Genomic DNA, 26,583 nt, shown 5'->3' with positions numbered 1-26,583 from the left:
GAGATTTTAGAGGAGATGAGGGGGAAAAAGGGGAGAGAAAAGAAAAAAGAAGAGGAAGAAACACAGAGAAAGAGAAAAGAGGGCTTATCATAGCTAAGTGGCTAAAAAAGTCACACTGCCTATAGCAACTTGGAGCAATTCAAGGTTCTAGATTCTGGTAACTCAAAATCCCTGGCACTAAACTTTAATTGAGTTAATGATCACTCAGCATGAATGGACAATAATGGGTATCTACAGTGAGTAACATAGCATATCTTATCCCTGATGAATATATTGATTAGACTAACACAAAGATCTTCCAATGATTTTTTATGGTATCCAGGCTCCCAGCTAGAAAGCCATGCCTCTAAAACTCCCTAAAGAATAATTCATCAAGGGGCAGCTAGGTGGCACAGTGGATAGAGCACCAGTCCTGAATTCAGAAGGACCTGAATTCAAATCTTCCCTTAGATACTTGACACTTACTAGCTGTGTGACCCTGGACAAGTCACTTAACCCCAACTGCCTCACCACCCCACCCCACCCCCCGACCAAAAAAAGTAATTCAGTGATTTTGCATTTCGGTGTCTATTTCTAAGGATCTTGGAAAAGTGAAGACTATTGCTCTTTTGCTGGAAGAATCGATCTTTACGGCATTTAGAGTTGGAAGGGACTTCTCTATCCTAGATATCAAATTTCCCTTACCTGAGCCACAAGTTACGGAATCAAACATAAATAACCATTCACAAGCTCATAGGAGAAACTGATCCAGCAGATAATATTAGCAGCTTATGTTTATATGGGTTCTTACAATTTACAAAGTGAATTCCTAAGAGTCCTATGAGCTAATTAATCAGTTTATTAATACATTTAAAATGAGTTATTCCTCATTTTAAAAATAAGGAAGATGTGGTGTGACATAGTGGATATAGTTCTGAGTTGGAGACAGGAAGACCTGGGTTCAAATCCTCCCTTTCTTTCTTTCTTTTTTTTTTTTGCAGGGCAATGAGGGTTAGGTGACTTGACACAGCTAGTGTCAAGTGTCTGAGGCTGAAAAATCCTTCCTTTCTTACTAGTTGTATGACCCTGAGCAAGTCAGCCTCTAATGTACCTCAAGTACTCTCCCAAAGATCTTCAAGGTTATTCTTTGCATTTTCACTTTAGGGAGTTGCCATAGCTAATTAAATAATATTATATTTATTTGTATACAGATAAGGAAACTGAATTTATGAGAAATTAAATGACTTGCCCAGGGTTGAACAAAGAAAGGAATGAAAAAAAAAAATTGAGGCCAGGATTTGAACCCAGGTCTCTTGATGTCCAGCCTTCTCTTTATACATTGTTTCATCTGGGCTATTAGGTATAATGTAAGGGATGCTTAAGGTAAACATTTAACCTTTTGTGCTTCAGTCATCTGAGTTAGTTTATATAAAGTCCTAGGTTGCTACAAAAGCTTGCTGTCTATGAATATTTTGTGAGTGCCTTAGTTCATCTTGTGAAATCAATGAATTTTTTCCATTTTCCATCTCTCATGCATTTCCCACATGTCATTCTACATTACAGATACCTGTGTTTAGATCTATACTGTGAGCTCCATGAGGGCAAGCATATGATTTACACTTTATACTTCTCCAAGTGCTAAGTACAAGAGAAACAAAAGCAGTCACCATATATATTATATATATATATATATATATATATATAATACACACACACACACACACACACACACACACACACACACAATTATATGCGCGCCACTTTTTGGTAAAAATAAAACACTTCCAAATGCATGTGTCCACACACATCACTTAGCCAGAGACAGAAAGCTAGGTTTGATAGCCACCCAAAGAAACAATACCTGTTCCAGAGGTCATCGTCTTCTCCACCCCAACCCCAGAATGCATTAGGAAAGCCATTAATTTTCTGAAACTGCTCTACTGTTAAGCCGCTCACTCCACCAAAAAACTCATTATAAGGAAGCCTAGGAGAGAAAGTATACCATTAATCATATGTACTTTTATTTACTGAATCAGTTACTTTCTTTCAGAGCAGGAATGTTTTCAGGCATCCATCTGGTTCCAACTACAACAATGTTTCTTGGGCTGCTTGCTTGAGCCACACTATGAGTGGCCACATCAATTTTTCATCTTAGGCCACCTGTTACCTGCTTTCCTCCCCTGCACTCTTCATATTAAACTAAAAGTCAGTTTAATACCATATGGTTATCAATGACTCTTGGCTTCTCCCCCCATCCTGCCCCACAGCCAGTCACCAAGTTCCTAGTGATCCCATCTCTACAATATTGGTCACATCTATTCTCTCTTCTCTCCATTCTCAATACCACTACCCCCCTAACCTAAGGTCTCATTACCACCTGGCTAGATTACTGCGATAGCCTCTGAATGGGTCATCCTACTTCCAAACCATCCTTCACACTGCTGCCAACATCCTTCACCACTGCTCAAAAGCCTAACGTCTCTGGAGTAAAATAAAATGGCCTTTCCTGTCATTCAAAGGCTTCTGTAATCCAGTACTAGTCTTATTTTCATATACCTACTGTAAAAGCATGCTTACATGCCAGCAGAATCAGACTACTCCCTTTTCCTCTGAATATACCCTCCACTCTCTGCTCATACTGTTGCCATGTCTAGAATGTCCTCCCCATATACCTTCAATTCTATCCTTTAAATACTGACTCAAATGCCAACTCCTTTGTGAAGCCTTTCCTCATCCTCCACTGATAACAACCTTTAACCTAAGACCCAACAAAGAACATGGTCTCTCTAATGCATTCTTTATGTACTGTTGTCTATTATAGTCACATCAATGTATTGGTGCCTAACTGTGCCTTCCAACAGGGTAGGAATCAGATCTTCCTGATCATTTGTGGAATCCTCCCCTCCCCACTAAGCACAATAAGTGTATGTAAATGGATACTCACAGATACATATACTTATCCAGCTTCGTTGCAAAGTGCCTTGGCATTTGCCCGCATCCATAATAATTACGATCATTTTCTGGTATATGATCCACATCGTGAAAAATCAAACAATCCCAATTCAAGTCTCTCATTGCTTCCCGAAAGCCAACGTTAAAAAGCATGGCACGATTGAAGGGTTGGGTACCAGCCTGTGAAGCCAAGTTTCATTTTTCAGTAGACTTTCAGAAAACACACACACCTATCTCAGTTTTGTACAAGGGAAAGCACTCACAGCATAAGCTCTGGCTTTGGTCTTGTTGGCCCTGATTTATTTACTGGTTGAGTCAGGACAAGTCACTTGACTTCTGTTCCTCAATTTTCTGAGTTGCAAATTAAGTATAATAGTACCTGTTCTATCCACCTCACAAGGCTATTGCAAAAAGCAAATGATATTATCGGCAAACAGCTTGAAAAGTATGGAATACTATACAAATGTAAATTATAAATGTTATTTATGCTCCACATGGTTATGCTTCCACTTCAATCCCTAATTATCACCTGGCACTTGGCATTCATTCTCTTCAGGATAAGTGTAATGGGAGAGGACAGCTATAGGAAGGCAGAGCCCTGCAAAGACGAACCTATGAAAAACCTGTGAAAGTCATCAATAAAAATGACCAATTGTATGCCTCAACAGCAGAGACAGAGCTCTTAATAGAAAAGGGAAACATAGTTTTGCTTAATAAATGGCTAATAGTGAAGGTATGGATTTTCTTCTAATTACTTCTTTCAAGATGTCTCCATTGTGGTAGCATCACCTATTATGAGTCAGGAAGCTAGGACCAGATCCAGGGCAGGTTGAGTTAACTTTGCCCTTACATAGATTGACCTGAAACTCAGCTGACGGCTGTCTGAACAAGGAAAATATGTGTAAGAAAGTAGGTGGTTTCCAAGTCCCATGGAAACTCCGTTTGAGACCAAGTTTGGGGGGGTGGGGGTGGGGGGGTCACTGAGTATGTTTTACAGGAGAGAGGGAAGCTGTGCTCATTTGTACCTCTGCTTAGTCAAATAATTGTTTTGAACCCCCAGGTACCCAGTGGTTTATTACATAGACCATGAACATCTCCTGAGGGCCACAAAATTCATTCATTCCACTTACAGATTCCAGAACACTCAATTACCTTAGAGATCTATTCTATGGCCTTCATTTTACAGGTGAAACAAATGAGAGAGGAGACTTGTTTAAAGTCCCCAGATTACATCTAGATTCAGGTCATCTGGCTCTGAGCATACTTCTCTCTCTACACCTCAAGAACTCCCAACATCTTAAAGCAGCTTCCAGAAAATAAGTATGTAGAGACACCACCCAAAGCAACAAAGCACAGTTCCTTAGCACCAACCTCATACAAGAGGCCTTTGTTCCTGGGTTACATGATGTTACACGGGTTACATGTTTGTTACAGGATGCTAAGCAAACAAAGCACCTGTCTCCTCCTCAGAAATTTACCATCAATAAGCAAAAGAAACCAGTTAGAGCTTTGCAAAAACTTTTTGCTTCCCTGGTACTCCTGGGATTGTTTAATGCTTAGGTTCTCCTGGCTCTTCACCTGGGGATCGCAAGTGGCACAGTCTACAGACAAAAGCAGAATCCACTTACTTGTTCAATAACATAGAATGCAAACTGCAGACGCTGGCGTTGTAGCATAGGAATTAGGTGCCGGAAAAGAACAGGGAGATGCTCATAACGGTTTCGGAATGGAATAAGGATTGCCACCTGTAAAGAGACAGAGATAGGAGTCCACACAGTTAATCTACAGCCCACTTGCCAGTTCTGCTTGGAAATGAGGTGGGAATCAATGATCTGCCCGTCGTATGGCTCTACTAAATTCAAATACTTATGAAGGGTCTATTTCCACAGTTAGTACTAGAGATAAGAAAATGGAATTAAGACAATTCCTGACTTTATAGAGATAAGCTTTAGAAAAGAAAACAAAAATGAAAAAAGCATTGGGGGGGGGAGAGAGTGGAGTTAAAGGTACACAAATAAGTAGAATACAAAGGGCATGGTGAAGAATAAACAACAATCCAAGGTGTTTTATACAATTTAAAGCAGAAGGAAAGGCTCATTTTTATCTGGTGAAGGGCAAGGGGAAATTGGCCTAAATATAAGGGAAGGATCCAATGTGTTTTATAAAACTGATGGCAGAAGAGAAAGGTGAAAAGCAGGGGAAAGCTGGGAAAGGCTTCTAAGAAGAAGTGATCCTTGAGAAAGGACTTGAAGCCTTTCTGGACTTTATGTGAATTTTAATACTGGCAAATCAGCTCTAGAACCTAAACTGATTTCACTCTAGATGTGACCTATTTAGTCCTCTCAGTTTCTGGTACTCTCCACCAGTCACCTTTATGTCTAGGTCAACAAAATATATTGGTTTTTCTCTGGCACCTTTCCTGGAATCTATGACTGGAACACAGGATCCCACTATCAAACTGACAATTACCCTTTTTGAAAATGGCAAGGTGGGTGTGGGGTAGAAATCCCAAAACTTTAATGTGAAGCCACCAAACAGTTTTCTGTTTGTCAATAAGACAGATCTGCTTACTGTCCTTCAGGCTACACACAGCTTTCCCATCACCAGTGTCCTACTCCCAGGAGGTGAGCATCATAACAATCCCTGAATCACTGGGAAGAAGCCAAAAGGCTCCTGTGCCTTATAAGTGGGGCTAAATCCTAAGCAAATCAAATTTCTTTGCACAAAAGGATCACCAGTCAAAAATTCCTTGCCCTGGAACTACCCTATCAAAACCATTACAATTTTGTTCTTGGATCTTCTGCAGTTAAGTGAATTAACAGACATAGTTTGGTTTGGTGTGGCAGGAAGTACTAGACTTGGGAGACCTGAGTTCAAATTCCATCTGTGACATGCATCAGCTACGTAAACATCTCTGAGTCACAAGTTTCTTTACCTAAAAAATGGGGTAATACTCCGTACCTACTTCAAATGGCTGTTGCAAGGAAAATATAACTTTAAAGCATCAAGAAATGAGAAATGTATTACTACTAACAGAAGTGTACCTATAATATAAGTGGGTCCCCTGGACTGGTTTACCTTCTGGTAAACTGGACTCTAGTTTACCTTCCAACGAGGCATGCAATCACTGGGCTTCCAATGACCTCCAAGTTTGATGGCAGGGTCTCTAGAGAAGAATTCGTGGATGTCATCCATTCTGATTTCACTCATGTTTATATCTATTGGGCCCTCTGAGTGTAGAAAAAGAAAGGATTAAGAACTCAGAAAATACACATGCTTGTATACAGAGTACTGCAAATGTCCAAAAAGTTTTCCAAGAGCTTAAAAAATGCTGGAAATCCCATCCTCTCATTTCCAGCTCACCACATGTCAGCTTAACCTCTGGCTACATCTCCCACAGGGTCATGACTGGGAAAAACTAATACAGCAGCTGAAAATGATTGCTCAATTCTCTTTTTCCCACAACCAGGCAAACCAAATCTTCTCATTCTTGGAGAGTTGCTAGGAACCCTACACAGAATCATCCAATTAAGACTACCTGATGAAAAGGTAGTGAGAAATAAACAATAATCTAGCAGTCTCAAAGCAAAAGTCTTGCCCTTTTAATAAAGGACAAAGTTACACTCCCAAAGAAAGTATAGGTGCAGAATTTCTGGTGTTACTCCAGTGAGCCCTGAGCTCAAGGCACCAAGAATCACACCTGGGCTGACTACATTAATTTTTTTTTGGTGAGGCAATTGGGGTTAAGTGACTTGCCTAGGGTCACACAGCTAGTAAGTATTAAGTGTCTGAGGCTGGATTTGAACTCAGGTCCTCCTGACTTCAGGGCCAGTGCTCTATCCACTGCACCAGCTAGCTGCCCCTACATTAATTTTTTGTGTGAAAAAGTAAGGTTGTTTGGCAAAGTGAAAAAAGAATTGACTATAAATAATACAGGATTAAATTTTACCATTTAAGCTGTCTATTAAATCAAGAAACAGCCCACCCTCGCAAAAACAAAACCAACCAACCAACAAACAAAAAACCCAAGCCAACCTGAAAGCCTACTGAGGGGAAAGGAATACCCTACTGGATGACACAGGAATGGAGCCTAGTGAATGACACTGTGTGCGACTTGCTGAAAATAACAAAGATGGCAAAGAAATTCTGGTAGCAGTTGTTTTAGACAAAACTGACTAACCTCTCCGTTTTAGGTACCTGGATAAGCCGCAAAAGGGACAAAATCTCCACAACCAAAAGGGGATATAGAGAAAACTCATGTGCACTCATGCTGAAATGCTAAAAATGTGCACTGAAGTAATGCTTTACTTAAGTGTCTCTCCCCAATAATGGCATGATCATAAACAGCCACACTTTGCTTAACCACCCATATAGATCTTCCCCTAAAGCACAATGCTATATAATGGCATAGGGGTAAATCCTGATTTCTCAGAGGCACAGTGTGGGCTCTGGCAGTTTCAACCAAGGTAAAAAGGCTTGGAGTAAGCCTAGGAAAAGGCTCATCATAATTCAGTCACATGATTTTTTTTCTAGCCCCAGTAACTCATGCAAACCATCCACTAAGGCAAAGAATTAAAAAAAGAACTGAGCCCTGTGTTGGTAAAAGGCGTGCTCACATACCTTTTGGAGCACTGAGGGTGTGTGTGTGTGGCACGTGTATATGTGCATACTTTACTACTCTGAGGATCAAGCACAGATTTTATCTGTGAAATCCACTAATTCAGCTCACAACCCCTTTCATGCTTTCATGACTGTTTCATAAGCTCCCATGGCCAAAAAAATTCTTTGCCTAGGGGCCAACCCTGTGTATACTTTAAGGATTGATCATGTCTTTTTCTGTCCTTCTACTTTGGTAGGACCTGCCACAGACTGTGCTCTGCACGAATAACCTTTAATAACCCAGGGATACCATTCATGCCATAAGGACTTTAAATTAAGAATTTTTAAGAGAAGCTTTGGGGGTGGGGTGGGAATGATATACACAAAAACTGAAACATGTAAATGAAAACAACACTAACAGGCAGCTGAATATAGCTTAAATATCATGACCAATCTTGGTTCTAGGATTCATTATGAAATGTACCTCCATTTTATCAGAAAGACATGGGACAAGTGTGGAATGTTATAAAGTCTGTCAGTCACTCAATCAATTGGCTTTGCTCAACTGCTTTTCTTTGTTACAACAGAGGGTTCAATGGACACAAGTGGTTATTGGGAATTAGCTGTGATGTAAAAAACAGAAGGAATGGATGCGATTTTTTCTTAAAAAAGTTTGTTTAAGGGGCAGCTAGGTGGCGCAGTGGATAGAGCACCGGCCCTGGAGTCAGGAGTACCTGAGTTCAAATCCAGCCTCAGACGCTTAACACTTACTAGCTGTGTGACCCTGGGCAAGTCACTTAACCCCAATTGCCTCACTAAAAAAAAAGAAGTTTGTTTAAAGAAAACAAATGCAGGGAAGATTATAACTGGCAGAAGCATGGGAGAACAAGATAGGGCATTACTCACTCATAGAAGGGAGTCTTTCAGGGCAGGTATGGTTTGCAAAGTACGTAAAGTCTTCAGGAAGAAAAGTTGTGGTTTGCAGGAAGGTTTCACTGTGATTCAAGTCAAGAGGATAATCTGGTGGGGAGGGAGTGGGGAGAAAAAAAAGCAAATTCAGATGAGAAATTTTAGTTATCTTGTGCCTTGTTTTCTTTACACAGGATTCCAGGCAGAAGCAAGAATAGCAAATAAACAAAAAATAAACAAAGTTAACTAGTTAGCTGATAATATAGCCTTTTAAACATACTTACCACTTGTACAGCAATGAATGTCAGTCACCTAGCACAGGGTAACTCCAAGCCTGCCAGATACTACTTTCCATTTATTACTTAAAGTGTCTCTTGCCCACAGACTCTTTTGTTTTTTAAAGATTCAGCTTAATTTCTTCTGAATTCTGAACCTTATCATTACATAGAAAATAAATGGTTGCCTGCCTTTCCTTCTAGCCCTAGAATTCCAGTACCATACTTACAAATGGATGTGATGAGAAGTACAATCAGGAAAGCTTCACCATGAAATCTGACCTGCAGCTGAGCCCTCCTGTACATGTGCTGCATCACCCAATCAGAATGTGAGCTTCTTGAGAAGAGGCACCATCAGGTGTTTTTCCTATTTGCATCCCCAGTATTTAGCTAAGTACTTCACATGTAGTAAGCCTGTAGTAAATTTCAATTCCTTTACTCACTCACTAGTCCAAAGGCTACCTTCTTTGTAAAAGTCTACCTAGCCTGAAACTCCTCAATGAGCTTTTTTTCCTTCAGGCTTTGCACGACATTTTTTGGTTTCTATAGTAAATTCTTATTTTTTATTTTACAGTATAGATATATGTTAACGGTTTACGTTATTATTATCATTCCTATTTTATAGAGCAGAAACAGACACAGTGAAAGGTTCAGTGACTTGCCTAGGGCCACACAGTTGGGATCCTAGCCCAGGTCTGGCTTCATCATACCCCAACACTGCCTCCCAGTCGAGTAGGGAGCAAGACAGGGGAGAAAGAGAGTAAGAGAGTCTGCCTCAGGAATCAGGGCAACCTGAGTTCAAGCCCCAAGTCCTATACACATTGACTATTTAGCTCCACGCAAGCCAGAACCTCTCAGTGCCCCCAAACTATAAATTGCAGAACATGTCCTGATATGCTTCAATAGGGCAAATTTCCTCTCTGGGGAGTTGTCTACAACAAGAGAAACCACAGGTCTGGGCCTCATCCTATGGGACTGCATCAGCCTGGGTACTCCCATCTCATCAGTACTCTCTGCCCCTGAGATTAGAAGGCTGGAGGGCAGAGCAGAGAAGCCTGCCAAGGCTTCCACTCCAAGAGGGTTCCTGGACCCCTTCTCCACATACTCCCAGATAGGCAGTGAACTCCCTGAGGGCAGGGACGGGTTTTCCTTCTTTGTGTTCCCAGCACTTAGCACAGCACCTGGCACACACTGGGACCCTAGTGTTTACTGACTGCCTGGACAAAATAAAATTAGGGGAAACGAGAAAAAGGTAAAGAGATTAGAAATAAAAGATGGTGAGTGGGTAGAGTCCAAAGTACCAAGAAAGCATGTGAGAGAGAGATCCCTTCCAGGGGAGTGAACAGAGAAGTCTTTATGGATTTAAGAAAGACAGTGGGGGCAATTTTCTTGAGAAGGAAATAAAATTACTATAATTACATCAGACATACAAAATATCTAACACTAAAACTAAAGTAGTCAACATTCCTCAGAAACAAACTAATCAACAGAAGACCGTGGGCTCTAGGCATCCACAGCTATAACCTACAGGAAGTAGAAAACCTGCCATCATTTTCCCCTGAGAACTTAGGGGCAGTTAATGCACCAACAGCTTTGGGGCTGAGTTTGAGATCAAAATCCCTATATTGAAAGTCTACTTCAAGGACATCTAGCCCATGAATCCCTTCTACTGTGTGGCTGCATCCTTGGACAGTTGTCCATGTTCTGCTTCAAGCCCATTTGTTGCAGACTCTCCCAGAGTGGTGATCAACTTGGTGAGAGGCTCAAAAGGTCTTTATGTTGAGGTGTTATCTGCCTTACTGGTCCTAGGCTCATCCCACGAGGACAAGGAAGAACAAGGCTAATTTCACTCTTATCTAAACCTTCCATATGAATCCTTCCCACACACTAGCCAACTCTTCTAAAGGACTGAGGGGGAGGAAGAATTGAGTGTTCATTGATTGCACTGTAAAGTGGCTCCTTTGTACATGGTTAATTGGTGGTAGGCCTACACACCTCCCACTCCAGCAGCAAAAAAGTGTCAGGGAATTAAAAATGAGAGTTCAGTTGCACATCCTTAAATTAGCACGTATCTTTGTATCCCCAGGCCCAGCATGTTACCTTGAACATGGTAGGACCTTAATAAATTATTTGCTGTTGAATTTTTAAAACTAGCTCCCTACTTCTCTTTGGCAGCACCTTGCATTTACTGCATGGGCAACCTTCTGAAAAAGGACAAGATTTCTGAACTTCAAGGCCAGGGTTTTTCTTTTTCCACCAAATCTAATTCCTTTTGAAATAAGACATGCTCTTCCCCGAGAAAGGCAAAAGGTAGTTGTTTCCGAGAAGAGGCATCCTCACCCAAAGAACCACACAGATATTAACACCGTGTGGCTACTGCTAATATCCTTACACACACTGCTGCTCCTCATTCAACCCCACCATATGTCAAGATTACTTCCTCCCAGGATACCATGAAATCAATCTGCTTTGAAAACTATTCCTGCTAGTATCTTACTTAAAACAAGAAACAGTGGTCAATGGGTTATGGTAAATGATATTTCAAAGACCACAACCTTTCCTCAGACCTCAATGGAGACAGTCCAGGGTGCTAAACCCAAGAGCCTTGGGAATAGCAAGTGTCCCCCAAACTATCAGATGCACTTCCAGCCTAGCCTCTGAAGCCATCGCCAAGGAAAGAAATCATTGTGGAGAAGGGATCTACCTTTCTTATTAACACCACCACTGCCAACTGCTGACCAAATGCCCTCAACAAACGGATAGGCACAAGAGCCCTAGATATGACAGCACCCCTTCCCGCCCAGACCACTGGTCCTGCTTCCAGACCTGCTCTCACAGCCATCATCGGAAAAGCAACTTCCATGAAGAAGCCAGCTGTTCTAAGCAACGGTCCTTCACAGGTCTGGCAAGCCATTAGAATGGGCACTCCTTGAGAGGGTCTTACTTTCCCTTTTTTATCCTCAGTACTTAGCACAGTACTTCACACTTGTAAAGTCTTAATAAATTACTCAATTAATATACTCATTCACTCAAAGAACTTCTTTATCCAAAAGCAAACAATTTCATTTCAGAATAAGATGCCAAAAGATTAAAAATCATAAAATGTCAGAGCTGGAACTAGAGAGCATCTAACTCAAATCCTTTATTTTAAAAGATGATGAAAATTAGCTTTAGAAAGTGGGGAAGGTGAGTTGGCCACGGTTCCGCAGTCTATTAGTGCCCCCAGAGCTGAACCTAGAACTCTGGGCTCCTAATCCTTAATTGATTGCTGTTCCCATTAGCAGACATTTAACTGCCCTAATGACCTTTTAAAAGTCTGCCTCATAATCTAAAAACAGGTTAATGGAAGACAATAAAAAGTTACTGGGAACAATAAAACCAGTAGGTAAGTAAAGACAAGAAGAAGAATATGCTTGGAATTCGAAACCATTCTGGGGAAAGAAGAATTATTTCCTTATATTTTAGGAAGTACCAAGCACTTGTCTCTACTACAAAGACAAGGCATTTTCTTAAGGCCAGCAAAAGAAAACTTATTCCCATGAGCAAAACCACGGTGATTGTTCCTTTACAAACGTAATATCGAGTATCTCCCCTCAACTGGCTCCTTCACTGCTGGGCAGCTCCTCGCAGGCCCCACAGCAACCATTTCAAACCTCTTCTATTCTGACTCAAGCCCCTAACCCTAGCCCTGAGCTGACTTATCTCCTCCTACTTTACTGAGAAACTCAAAGCCATCTGCTGACTGTAACTTCACTCCTCCTCACTGCTTTCCAAGGCTATTCCTATGCCCAGGGTTCACTGTATATCTAAATGGCACCAAGCATTAAGAGAGTGGTTCTGGCACAAGGGAAAGGGACAGTAGGTACTGAGAAGGGATACCAGCAATCAGAGTTCTAAAAGGTTATATTCCTTGGCTTCCTATTCTGGGTCTATTAACAGAGAAGACTATTAATTTCTGAGAAACACCCAGCAAGGAAATTTTTTAAAAGCTCTACTTAATGTAGCTTATTATGTATGCACAGAACGGACCATAAGTTTTCTAAACAAAGGAGTCAGAGACCCCTAACTTTGGTATTCAACAATTTGGGATGAAAGGTACCCTTCATATAAGGATCTCTGAATCTTTAAGTAGTCAGGTTAAGTATCTTCGGTTGCCTCCTTATTTTTATTTTGTGTGTTAGCCTGGACTGGGGGTTAAGTGACTTGCCCAGGGTCACAGAGCTAGCAGGTGTCAAGTGTCTGAGACCGGATAAGAGTGTTTAGCAAATGGATACACTTTTGAAACCACATTTCTTGATGCTTATGAAAAACACGAGATGCAACTTGTAGTTGGGTAACATCTGGTTTTTGCAAACTATATGTGCTTCCACTTAGGTCACATCAATAAGTGATCCCTTCACTTGAGACTATCATGAACATGAAACAGTTGAATGTTTGCTTTATTGCTATTTCTCTGACTGTTGTTTCCTATTCCGACTGATCTCATACTCTGTGGCACTCTATGATTGCCCCAAGTACTTAAGGCGGCCATTTCTGAACCTTGACATTCTGTGAGGGAGGCGAGGCAGGAATTAGGGTTATCACCCCCATTTTACAGAGGAGGCCATTAAGGATAAGAGAGCTATCCAGCTAGCAAGGGACAGAGCTCAGAGTAGCACTTAGGTCTTCCTGACTCCCAGGTTCAGAACTATTTAAGAAAGGGATATGTTCCTATGATAAGTATTTCCTTTTGGCCCATTATTCCTAAGTGATTATGCCCCCAAAATGAACAATGCCAGATACCATTTGAGCATCTTTTTTGGAGGGCAGGGGTGAGGATGGAGTAGATAGCCTATTAAAAAAAATTAAACTTTAAAAGGGAAATGTGGGCAGCTAGGTGGCGCAGCGGATAGAGCACCAGCTCTGGAGTCAGGAGTACCTGAGTTCAAATGCGGCCTCAGACACATAACACTTACTAGCTGTGTGACCCTGGGCAAGTCACTTAACCCCCATTGCCCTGCAAAAAAAAAAAAAAAAAAAAAAAAACAAACCCAAAAAAACAAAAAGGGAAATGTTCCATTCAATCACTTGTAGAACCACCTATGTTTAAAAAACCAACTTAAAGCAAAAGTGATAAACTTAACAAAAATTATTGGAATCCAAACAAAGGATGATAAAATTTAGAGCTAGGAGATGGAAATTGTGGCCCATTTCGATGAAGTGATTTTACAAAAGTTACACAGCTACTAAGGGGAGAGCCAGGACATGAATTAATCAATTAATAGACAAGGATTTATTCAAGCTCTGATGGCTGCCAGGTACTGTGCCAAGCGTTGAGGATACCAAAAAAAAAAAGTATAGAGCACAAAAACAGTCCTTTATCTCAAAAAGTTTTCATACTAACAGGGAGAGACATGTAAATAAATACATACAGAACAGAAGAAAGGTGACCTTAGAGGGGAAGGTTCAAGTGGCATGAGGAACCTCCAATAGGTACCACTGAACTGAAACTGGAAAGAACCCAGGAGTCTCAAGAGGCAGAGATAAGACAGGAAAACACTTGGGGCATGGGCTACAGCCAATACAAAGGCATGGAGACCAGAGATGGAATGTCAATAGAGAAAGTGATACAGGATTGCCAGACTATAGAAGTGAAGGACAATAAAGTACTAGAAGACTGGAAAGTTAGGAAGGGCCCAGATGTGAAAAGCCTCACAGCAGTAGCTTGATATTTGATTCTATAAATATTAGGGAGCCACTAAAGTTTATAGAGCAAGGGGGTGAAATGGCTAGACCTATGTGTGAGGGACAGATTGGAGTGAAAATGAAGCAGGGAGACCCACTTATAAGGTGACTGTAAAATAGTCCAGGCAGAAAGTGATGAATGCTGTCGGAGGCAGGAGGTAGTGACGATCCGAATAGAGAAAAGATGTATTTACAGTAGGAGATGTCAGGAAGGCATAAATGACAAGATTTTGCAACTGAAGGCAAGTGAAAGTGAAGTGTCACAGAGGACACAGGCTGCAAACCTGGGAGATCAGGGGGATGGTGGTGCCTTCGACAGTGACAGAAGTTCAAAAGAGAGGCAAGATAAGCAACTGGATATGCTCAGAAGGGAAAGGAGGACCGGCAATATAGATCTGAGAATCATTGGAATAGAGATGTTAACTGAACCCATGAGATCACTGAAGGACCATCACAGAGCTTTGGGGGATACTCAGTTAGGGGAGTGACAGGGATGAAGATGAATGAGAAAAAAAAGTCAAACAAGTTGGAAGAGAGAGTATCTAAAAGGAGAAAGGTGTCAAATGCTATGGGGAAAGGGAATGAAGAATGGGAAAAGGCCATTAGATTAACAATGAAGATATCATTAGGGGGGCAGCTAGGTGGTGCAGTGGATAAAGCACCAGCCCTGGATTCAGGAGGACCTGAGTTCAAATATGACCTCTTACACTTAATAGCTGTATGTGACTCTGGGCAAGTCACTTAACCCCAGTTACCTCCAAACAACAACAAAGATATCAACAACTCTGGAGAAAGCAATTTCAGTTAAATGATGAGACTGGAAACTAGAATGAGGGGGTTTCAGAAAAGAGAAAGGAAAAACAAAGTGGAGGACACTGAGTATAAATGGCTTTTTTCAAGGAGGTTGGCATAGCAGAGAAAAGGAGAGATATGGTATAAGAGCTAGCAAGGAAATATCAAGTGAGATTTTTGAGGATGGGAGAATACATGGATATATTTATAGGTAGCAGAGAAGGAAGCCAGTAGATAGGCAAAGATTAAAGATTAGAGAGAGAAAGAATAGGAATGACAATGGGGACAGCTCACAAGAGAAGCATTCTCTTGCTCCACATTTTGCCCACTACCAAAGGCCAGAGAAGAAATACCTCAGAGACCGAGTAAACAATGTGCCTTACCATGTATCTGGCCTGAATGGAATTTTCATGTTCAATGATCCCTATTTCTAACTTGGATTTTGTTTTTGCTTTTCGTTGTTCCTAGAACTTCAGACCATTTCAATAAATGTTAAGTGATAAATATTTCAGTTCCTGGTAACCCTAGGTTCACTGCTGGCCTCTTTGCCCCTAGTTTCCTCCATTTGGTGGTGACAAGGCAATTTGGAAATAATGTGTCTGTCCTGCAAATCAGCAAGATAATCATGGTACACTGTTGTACCATGTGCACTGGTCCTCATAGCCACATACTCCAGCTCACAATATGCCCTGGGAAAAGAGCCCCTTTCATTATATTTACAATAGAAGAAGCCTGGAAGACAAGCACCCCAGGTTTCATTACTGCCTCACATGTCATTTCATGTCTCTTTGCATTAGTTTTTGACGTGCTTCTAAAAGAATGAACACCACAAATAAAGGTTTTAAGGAATGAGAGAAATGTTGGACACAAGTGTTTGGTTGCAAAGTTGGAAAAGGCTTTTCAAGAAGGTAATTGCAACTACAAAAGTCAGTAAAATATTAGGAAATGATTGTTTGATTACTGAAATCGCATCATAGAGGGAAATCCCAAATGCATGGGGGGAACGTGGACTTGGGATATAATCATTAAGGTTTTCCCCAGGGAAGTATTCTTTTTTTTTTTTTTTATTTCCACAATTTAGGATACTGTCCCAAGATTATAAGGCTATCATTAGCTAGAAACCAGTAAGAAGCTCAGTTGCAACCTTCATGGGCACAAGGGTAAACAGACTTTCTAGAGTGAACATTCAGTTCAACAAGCATTTATTTGTTGTTCGTTCAGTTGTTTTTCGGGCGTGTCTGACTCTTCATGACCCTATCTGGGGTTTTCTTGGCAGAAATACTGGAGTGGTTTGCCATTTCCTTCTCTATCTCATTTTTTATAGATAAGGAAACTGGGGCAAACAGGGTTAAATGGCTTGTCCAGGGTCACACAGTTAGTATGTGTCTGAGACCAGATATGAACTCAAAAAGATGAGTCTCCCTTGACTCCAGGCCCAGCACTCTATCCACTGTGCACTTAGCTACCCCAAGCTTTTATTAAATATATATTTTATATCTAGATATCTTATCTTATCTAGCTAACTATCTATGCTAGGTACTGAGCTAGTTGGTGGAAATACAAAGACAACAACCAGTTTCTGCTTTCAGGGAACTTATATTCGATTGGAGAAAAGGATAACATGTATATAGATGAGTAATACAAAAGAGATCTAAAAGTAAAAACCAAGTAATTGGGGGTGAGGGGAGGAGAAGCCCCCAAACTGGGGATATCAGGACAGGCGTTGTTTTGGAGGTCATAGTTAAGTTCTAAAATGGAGCTAGAGACTTCAAAAGGCACAGGAGAGAGAAGGGAGAATGTTTCAGGAAACACTTTCAATTAGTCACCCGTAGGCACCACAAGCCCTTCAATGCTTTAGGAAGCCTCTCTTAGAATGATCTTAAAAGATGCCCCTTATGTACCTGGAAAGGGCAAGGATATCTATGGGGCCATATAGCACAATGGCAGGATTATAGGAAAAAGGTTCCCTTCAAGAGCAACAATATTGTCAAGTTCTTCCAAATCCTCCTCTTCAGCCTATAGCTTTTTCCTTCAAAGTTAATTACTTAAACCAAATTTATATATATATATTTAATTATAAAAGTATTTTGTCATTTTCCAGTTACATGGAGAGACAGTTTTCAACATTTGTTTTTATAAGATTTCTAATTTCAAATATTTCTCCCTCCCTCTCCCCCCTCCCCCACTCCTCAAGACAGCAGGTAATCTGATATAGGTTATATATGTATAATAACAAATTTATCTTTACTAGGAAGAACACTTCTAATCCCAGGAGCTTCTTACTGAAAATGTACCTGAGTCATTTACACTGCTATTCCTCCTGGCATAAGCACTCCGAACCACCTGCTCATACACCTGAGCACCTATTGTTCTCATGTTGTCTCGGATGAGGATGCCTTGGGCTTGCATCATGAAGAGGTAGGTGTTCACTGCAGAAAACAGAGAAAAAGAAAGAAAAAACAAAAAAGGAAAAAAAAGTTAGTTCAAGGGCAGACATTAAATCTTCACTTTTAGTTTCCTTTCAATAATCAGGAAGGTCCTTTTCCAACTCTCTCAAATTCAAACTCTATGTGTTGGGGCCAATGTTTCTAGGATATCAGCCATTGTTGGGCTGCTGTCTGGGTTCTGAAGAAGTTATGAAAAATATCTGTAAACCATAGACTTCTGAAACACATGTTGCATTCTGCCTTTAAAATAACTATGTCTGGGGACAGCTAGGTGGTACAGTAGATAGAGCACCAGCCCTGGATTCAGGAGGACCTGAGTTCAGATGTGGCCTCAGATACTTGACACTTACTAGTTGTGTGATCCTGGGCAAGTCACTTAACCCCAATTGCCTCACCCCCCCCCAAATATTAACTATATCCACTATCTCTGATTGTAACATTGATGATTTGAGGGCAAATATAAAAGTAAGTAAGCAATGACACCTAAAGCTTAAAATGAGCTGAGGCTGCTGGGGGAAGCTCCTAATCAGGTTGACCATACTATGGGATTTTTCATTATTTTGGCCATAGCAACCTCCAAACTGGATCTCTTCTCTACTGAGGGCACCATACCACCATCCTTCCAGTAACCCAGGTCTGCAAACAAGTTTTTGACTTTTTCCTCTCTCTAATGCCCCATATCCAAGTTTAAAGTTTCAGCAATTCAACCTCCACACATCTCACAACTGGCCCCTTCTTTATACTCATGTAATTACTAATAATCTAGTTGAAGCTCTTCACATCTCTTGCCTTCTAAGATAGAAGATATATACAGAGTAGATCTAACACTAAGTAAAAGGTGTTTGGCATCTAACCACATCACTCCTTTGCTCCAAAAGTTCCTTGCTCCTTATTGCCCTCAAAGAAACATGAACCACCACCCCAAAACCAAAACCCAAAACCCAAAATAAAATCAAACCTTAACCTGACGTTAAATCCAATGTGACTTCCACCTACTTTTTCAGATTACTCCCCTTCACACACTCTATATTCTAACCAAATTGGCCAACTAGCTGTTCCCTGAACTCAGCATTCCACCTCCTGTCTCTGAATTTGTGCAAGCTGTCCTCCATGCCAGGAATACACTCCTTCCTCACTTCTACCTCTATTTCTATTCCTAGTTTCATTCAAGACTCAGCTCTGGTGTCCCAGAGCTATTTATAGATTTTTCTGATGTCCCCCACAATCACTAGCATTCAGTCCTTCCTGGAGTTGATTTGTAATACATGTCTATGTTCATGTTGAATCTCCATCCTCATTCCTCCCTAGCAAAATATAAGTTATTTAAGGGTGGAGAGCACTTTGGTTTTGCCCTTGTATACCCAGAACTTAGCATTATGCTTTGAACATAGCAGATATTTAACGTTGAACTGAATGGAAGGTAAGGCAAACAAGGGATTTACAGGGGAAAGAAATGGACTTACTGACAAAAAAAAAAAAAAAGAAAGTCACAGGTGCTAGGCAGGATGATGATACCTAAAGATGCAAAGATCTTCTCAACTTTCATTTTGCTTTTATTGTCTTGGAAAGAGTAGGGAGAAAATGGCTAATGGGGAGTACACAAGGTAAATAAGGAAGTTAACAGGCAGGGAAGAACTGTTATCCTCAGGTTCTGAAAGAATGGGTAGATATGACTGCTAGAGTCACTGTCAGTGAGCTCTACAAGAACTGTGGATAATGAGAGAGGTGCCACAGGATCAGAAAACAAAAATTCCTATTTTCAAAAAAGGGAAGTGTTGAAATCTGCAAATTGCCTGCAAAAACCCTAACTACTTGGTCTCTACTTTCTCTTGTCTCATTCTCTTCTCAGTTCTTTGAAATCATGCTTCTGACCTCACTCAACTGAAACTAATCCCTCCAAAATTATTAATGAAGTCTTAATTACCAAGTCTGATGGCCTTTTCTCAATCCTTTGTTACCTCTCTGCAGCATTTGACACAACTGACCAACCTCTACTCCTAGATGCTCTCCTTTTTGGGTTTTCATGAACCTGCTTTCTCTTGATGTCCGTCCTACCTGGCCTGCTCCCACATCTACTACTGGATCATCATCAAAATACACCCCTTAGCTGTGAATATACTCACATGGTTTTGGTCCTGATCTCTCTTCTCTACTTTCTCTTCTCAATGAACTCATCAGTTCCCAAGGCTTGAAGTATTATCACCATGAAAATGACTCCCAGATTCATAGAGTCAGCCTTGGTCTCTCTCCTGAGCTCCAGTCCCACATCACTGATTCTTGGACTGTATGTTTCCAACTCAATAAATACAAAACCAAATTCATTATTTCCACCCCCATCTCCAAACCCATACTTCTTCTGAACTTTCCCTTTTCTGTTGAGAGCTACCATACTTCAGAGAGATGCAGGTTCACAACTTCTTTTCATACTCAATCCCTCAATTTCCTTCACCCCTGATATTCAATCAATTGCTAAGTCTTGTCAGTTCTATCCAAGATCTCTCCAATCTCTCCCTGTAGGTCTACTCACAGAGCTGCCATCCTCTTTCAGGACCTCATTACCTCTTTCTACCATTAGAATAGCCTAATTGTCTTCCTTTCTCTACTATCTCAAAAATCTATTGCATTCTCTATGAAACTGACAAAGTGATATTGTTAAAGCTCAGCTCCCACTTAAGCTTTAAACTACAAAGGCTTCTTATTATTTTTCTAGGATAAAATATAAACGCAATCCAGCTCCAATCTACCTTTACAGACTTAGTATAACTTATTCCCCTTCAGCCACTAAATAGGCTACTAGCTGTTCTTAGCACAATGTCAGGCAGAAAGTACATAATAAATACTTGTTGACTTTGAACTCTTGCTGTTCCTCACACACGACAGTCCATTTTCAGTCTACATGCCTATGTACATTCTATTCCCCATTCCTGGAATGTACTTCTTCACCATTGCCTCTTAGAATCCTCAGTTTCACATTGTGTACAGTAACAGCAGCATTGTTCTATGAGCAATTGTGAATGACTTAACTAATCTCAGCAATACAATGATCCAAGACAATCCCAAAGGGCTAATGATGAAGCATACTATCTGCCTCCAGAGAAAGAACTGATATCGACTGAACACAGACTAAATAAAAGAGTACTTGTGAATTGTACATATATAACCTATATCAGATTGGCTGCTGTTTTGTGGAGGGGGGCGGAAAGGGAGAGAGTGGAAAAAATTTGGAACTCTAAATCTTATAAAAATGAATGTTGAAAACTACCTTTACATGTAACTGGAAAAAAAAAATTAAAAAAAAAAAAGAATCCTCAGTTTCCTTCAAAGCTCAGCTCAATAGCCACCTTATGTTTTCCATAACCCTTCCTGCTTCTAGCATCTACCCCAACTCTGCACACAAATTACCTCGTACTTTAGTTTGTGTCTCTTTTGTATATACTTGCAGGAATTTAAGTTCTCTCTCCCAAAAGAATGTAGACTCTTGAGGGCAGGAGCTATTTCATTTTTGTCTTTGTATTCCCAAATCCCAGCACATGAACTGATGTAGAAAGAAAGCACAACCAAGAAAACTATATCTACATATTTATGCATGTAAAATGATTACAACAATGTGAATGGAAAGGACAACTATAAAAGTCAAAGTTGCAAAACTGTAAAGAATAATAAGCATGTCATAAAAGAGACAGGCGAAATCACTCCTGCCCCACTCCTTTTCAGATTCAGATTCAGATTCAGAAGGGATACAAGTGTTGCATATTACATAAAATAGACTTTTTTTGATGTACTGATCAATTATACTGGGATGGGACAGTGAATTGATATGGGAAATATAAAAGGATTTCCTTGCCACACTGAGGAAGCGGTTGGAATTATGTAATATAAATTTGTAGTGGACACAGTCAACACTGCTTGGGATTTTCTCCAGCTTTTTCCAGCAGCATGTGAGTGGCAGAGAATGGTGGGAGTAATCCGAAACCGCCATTTGACAGGGCAAATTTTTGATCAAATAAAGGGGCAAAGATCTCATTGGAAGAGGAAGGTGTTAGAGTTGAACTGACTGACCAACCATCAAGACAGAGAAGGAAATTTAGCCAATGTAGGGATGATGGCCTAGAAAAGAACTGAGGGGTAGAAAGATTAGAGGTTGATGTGATGATGAAGAACAGTGTTTGGAGTTATAAGGTGATCTAAAGAGGATAATTAACAGTGTCAAAGGCTGTAGAGAGGTGAAAAAGAATTTTAAAAAACCACTCTTTGGATTTGACAATTAAGAGATCCTAGGTAGCTTTGGAGATAACAATTTCAGTTGAATGAGGAGGTAGGAAGCCAGACTGCAGAATTCAATAGAGAATGAGAGGAAAGGAAGTTGTGGAAATTTATTTTGATTTGGGGACCCTACCTTTAGGCTGAGATTAGAAAGCCTTAGGCCCTCAGTGTCTCTCCCCCTCCTCCTCAGCTTCAGCTGAGCGAAAAAGTCCCGTGGGCTATACAAGACCCCAGGTCAGACAGCTGGGGGAAAAAAAAGCCCCCAGCTCCCTCCGACCTGAGCGGAGCTAGCTGAAGGATCCCGGATGGCCTGTGCTGAGGCATAAGGCTCGAGAGCACCCCCCCCACCAGCTGCAGCTCTGGCTGGTGGATTAGCTTGGTCTGTGGGGGCGAAGGAAGCCCCGAGATTTGAGTGGAGAGAAGAAAAGGTATATAAACCTGGGAGATGGACTAAGGGGAGTTCGGCTGACTAGAGGAGGAAGGAGACGAGAGGGAGATGGACTAGAAAAAGAAGGAGCGAGAAGAGACTAGATAGAGAGACAAGATTAAGGAGAGAACGGCTGACTAGGGTAGGAAGGAGACTGGAAGGAGAAGGACTAGAGAAGGACAGACTAGGAGAGAAGCTGACTAGAGGGGATCCCGGACAAGGACGGAGGAGAGTTCGGTTCAGAAAAGGAGAGCTGGGTCTGACAAGGTTACAGGCCTTAATACAAACCAGGGAAAGTGTAATGTGCCCTGAGGCAGGAGGCGGCTAAGGCCCTTATTGTATTCAAGAAGTTCAAAGCTCAGCAGGTGCGAAAGAGAGATGAAAGAGACGCAGTGGAAAGAGACCACAGGAAAGCAGTGAGGTTGTACACTTTATTTCCCTGTATTCCTAATTTTAAATAGTATCTCATAAATAAACTCTGCTTTGATTATTTGGTTAAGAGGCTTCTTAATCTTTAGTCTATCAGTTTGGGAGCAGTGTGGTGGAACTTTACAAACGGCCCAACATTAAATTAACGAAGTCAGATAGCAAAATAGTAAGAAGTCCCCAGTTGAGTCCTCCAGTCAGCTTCAGCCCCCAAATTAGGCTAGTCAATTCAAAAATATTTCTACAAAGTAAAAGCACCAATTATAGAGGCCTACGCAAAGACTTTAGTTAGGAAAGGGAAGAAAACTAACTATAGTATGGTATCTAGCAAGAATGAATGGATTGGGGCAGCTAGGTGGCGCAGTGGATAGAGCACCAACCCTGGAGTCAGGAGGACCTGAGTTCAAATCCAGGCTCAGACACTTGACACTTACTAGCTGTGTGACCCTGGGCAAGTCACTTAACCCTCCTTGCCCCGCAAAAAAAACCAAACAAAAAACAACAACAACAAAGACGAACAAACAAAAATGAATGAATAGATCCAGTGAGAGTTCTTTGAGAAAGAGGGAGACGTGGGCTTGTTTGTAGACATTAGGGAAGTAGTTGATATGAGGAATACAGGTCTTTGAGACTTATTCTTTTCTTCTATCCTCTTCACCCCTCCAGGGCTAAATAACAGTAAAATCGCCATATTTAGTTGTAGGTTTTCAGCATTTATAGATTAATCCTAGCTTGTATTATGGTTTGGATAGGGTTTTTTTGGTGGAAGATTGCTTTCAACATGAAAGGATTCTCAGGCACAGCTTTTCGGAAGTGACTGTGCTTGATTCCTTAAACTGATGTTTCTGACTTTCATAATAAATCTAGAATCTGCACATAAGTCCAGAATGTCCCATTGCTAATAGCACAGATTTTTAAGTCCATTAACCTTGAAAATGATTAGTGGGAGCGGCAGTGTTGAGAAAACAAAGCGACAGGGAAGTTTCACAGAGGAAGGAGATTTGAAGACTAGTTCAAGGTTTTGCTTTTCAAGATTATCAGCCTGCTGATTGTATTACAGGGACTGGGAGAGGGCCAAATGTTTATGTTAACCATACTGGTCCAAATATCAGACACATTCCTCTCAATCCTCCCCCATACTCCCATCCCTTTCTGACATATAAAACTCAAATGCAGTCTATAGTAGGTCTAATTTTCATGAATACAGCTTTTACCATCCCCACCCTTTTAGGGATAACTCCGATTAGCCAAGCAACCTATGTTCCAGGGGTAGTCTACTACTGATAACACTGCAGTTTTCTCATTCAGCAAGTATACATTGCAATAGCTTGCTGGTTGGTCTCCCTGCCTCAAGTCTGTCTCTATTCCAGTCGATCCTCCACTCAAATGTTAAACTGATGTCCCAAACCACAGATTGGCTGACCATATCACCATTCCTCCCACCCTCCCATTCATTAAACTGCAGTGGCTTCCTATTACTTTCTGGATCAAACAGAAAATCCTCTATTCAGCTTTTTAAAATGCTTCATAATCTGGCCCTTTATTACCTTTCTAATTTTCTCACATTCTATACTGGTTTCCTTGCTGTTCTTCATACATGACATTATCTTGTGATTGGGCATTTTAACTGGCTGTTCCCAATGTCTAGAACTCACTCCCTCTTGACCTGGCTCCCCTAAGTGTCATCTTCTGCAAGGAGCCTTTGTCTAGTCCTCCTTAACCTTCATGTTTTCTCTCTGTTTATTATGTATAATTTATCCTATATACATTTTGTTTATACATAGTTGCATACGTGTTGTCTCCCATATTAGGCTATAAATTCCTTAAAAGCAGGGGACGGTTTTTAATCTTTGCATTCCCAGGGCTTAGCACAGTGCTTTGGACATAGTAGGCGCTTAATAAATGCCTTTTTTTTTTTTTTTTTAAACTTGACTCTTTCCTTGGTTCTCCAGACTTCCTGGTTGTTTCCCAGTCTGGAATTCTCTCTCTGTCCTCCTATCAACACCTCCTGGCTTCCTTGGATTTCTTCAGGTCTCAGCTAAAGTCAAACATTTGCAAAAGCCCTTTCCCAGCCCTTCACAATCTTAATGTCTTCTCTGGGAGGTTTATCTCCAATTCATCCTATCTGTATCTTGTTTGTAAACTGTTGTTTGTATGTTAACTTCCCCATTAGACTGTGAGCTCCGGGAGAGCAGGAACTGACTTTGGCCTTTCTTTGTATTCCCAGTGCTTAGCTCAGAGTAAGTAGATGCTTAATAAATGTTATTTGGAAAGGAAAATAATAAATGTTGGAGAAGCTGTGGAAAAATTGGAACACTAATGCATTGTTGGTGGAGCTGTGAACTGATCCAACCATTCTGGAGAGCAATTTGGAATTATGCCCAAAGGGCTATAAAGCTGTGCAAACCCTTTGACCCAGCAATACCACTTTTGGGTCTTTTTCCCAAAGAGATCATGGAAAAGGGAAAAGGACCCACATGTACAAAAATATTTATAGCTGCTCTTTTTGTGGTGGCAAGGAATTGGAAATTGAGGGGATGCCCATCAATTGGGGAATGGCTGAACAAGTTGTGGCATATGAATGTAATAGAATACTATTGTGCTGTAAGAAACAATTAGCAGGAGTTCAGAGAAACCTGGAAGGACTTGTGTGAACTGATGATGAGTGAGATGAGCAGAACCAGGAGAACATTGTACATAGTATCATCAACATTATGTGTTGATCAACTGTGATAGACTAGATTCTTCTCACCAATACAACAGTCAAAAAAAGTTCCAAAGGACTCATGATGGAAAAGGCTCTCCAAATCCAGGGGAAAAAAAAAAGGAACTGTGGAATATGGACACTGATTGGACCATACTATTTCTTTTGTTTTTGGTGCTGTTTTTCTTTTTTGAGGTTTTTCCTTTTTGCTCTGATTCTTCTCCTATAAAATGACTAATGCAGAAATATGTTTAATGTTATTTTATATATATATATATACACACACACACACACACACATATATACATACACATATATATACATATACATACATATAACCTATATCAGATTACCTGCTGTCTAGGAGGGGGTTGGGGAGGAAGAAAAATTTGAAATGGGAAATCTTATCTAAACAAATGTTGAAAACTAAAACAAACAAACAAATAAACAAATAAAATTATTTTTTAAAAAATGAATGTTTTTTGGCTTGACTGAACTTGAATAGAGCCTTACACATAGGAGAAACAGTTTGCTGACATTTAGAGCACTTCACAATCTCATATATTAAGTCTACTGTGTGTGTGTGTGTAAGTGCAAGTGTAATTTCCCCTTCTTGCCTTCTATGGTCCAGCCAAACTGGTCTTCTTACTATTTTTTGCAAAGAATATTCCATCTTTAATATCTAGTATCTATGCAGACTGTCCTCCATGCCAGAAACTACCTTAAACCTGAAGTGTCTCTATTCCCAGCCCCCAGCTGTTAGTCCCCACCTTCCCAAAATTACTTCCCATGTATAGATACTATTTGTATTTCTACTGAGTGTACACACATATGTATATGTTCATATTGTCTTTCCCAAAAGGGAATGATGGGTTCATTTTTGTCTTTGTATTCATCACCCTGCTCCAGCCCCCTTCTCTAGTCTAGATAGAGTGCTATGTTTAATATTTGTTGTCTGAGTTAAAGAATTACAGTCCTTTAGTAATGCTCAACTTCCCTCCTACCTCATACAAATTTCCTATTTTCCTAAATCTTGGTCAACTAAAGGATTACATACAATGTTCTGAAGTACCACATTCCATATAT

At 40.6% G+C, this 26,583-nt stretch overlaps 1 protein-coding gene across 3 annotated transcripts in view; it reads right to left on the bottom strand.

Moving 5' to 3' along the window:
- Positions 1–26,583, bottom strand: part of B4GALT5 (beta-1,4-galactosyltransferase 5) — a 96,676-nt gene that overhangs the window by 4,048 nt on the left and 66,045 nt on the right. For 2 of the 3 annotated variants that reach the window (XM_043985537.1, XM_043985539.1), the window contains exons 2-7: positions 17,525–17,659; positions 8,437–8,550; positions 6,037–6,161; positions 4,560–4,676; positions 2,924–3,111; positions 1,841–1,963 (exon numbers count right to left, since the gene is read on the bottom strand). In XM_043985537.1, coding sequence (XP_043841472.1) covers positions 1,841–1,963; positions 2,924–3,111; positions 4,560–4,676; positions 6,037–6,161; positions 8,437–8,550; positions 17,525–17,659 — 802 coding nt within the window. Of the gene's footprint in view, positions 1–1,840; positions 1,964–2,923; positions 3,112–4,559; positions 4,677–6,036; positions 6,162–8,436; positions 8,551–17,524; positions 17,660–19,800; positions 19,868–26,583 lie in introns of those variants that run through there. The other variant, XM_043985538.1, reaches the window with a different exon arrangement.

Source organism: Dromiciops gliroides, chromosome 2 (genome assembly GCF_019393635.1).
Source record: "Dromiciops gliroides isolate mDroGli1 chromosome 2, mDroGli1.pri, whole genome shotgun sequence".
NCBI lineage: Eukaryota > Metazoa > Chordata > Mammalia > Microbiotheria > Microbiotheriidae > Dromiciops > Dromiciops gliroides.
This window is presented reverse-complemented; position numbering and strand designations above follow the sequence as displayed.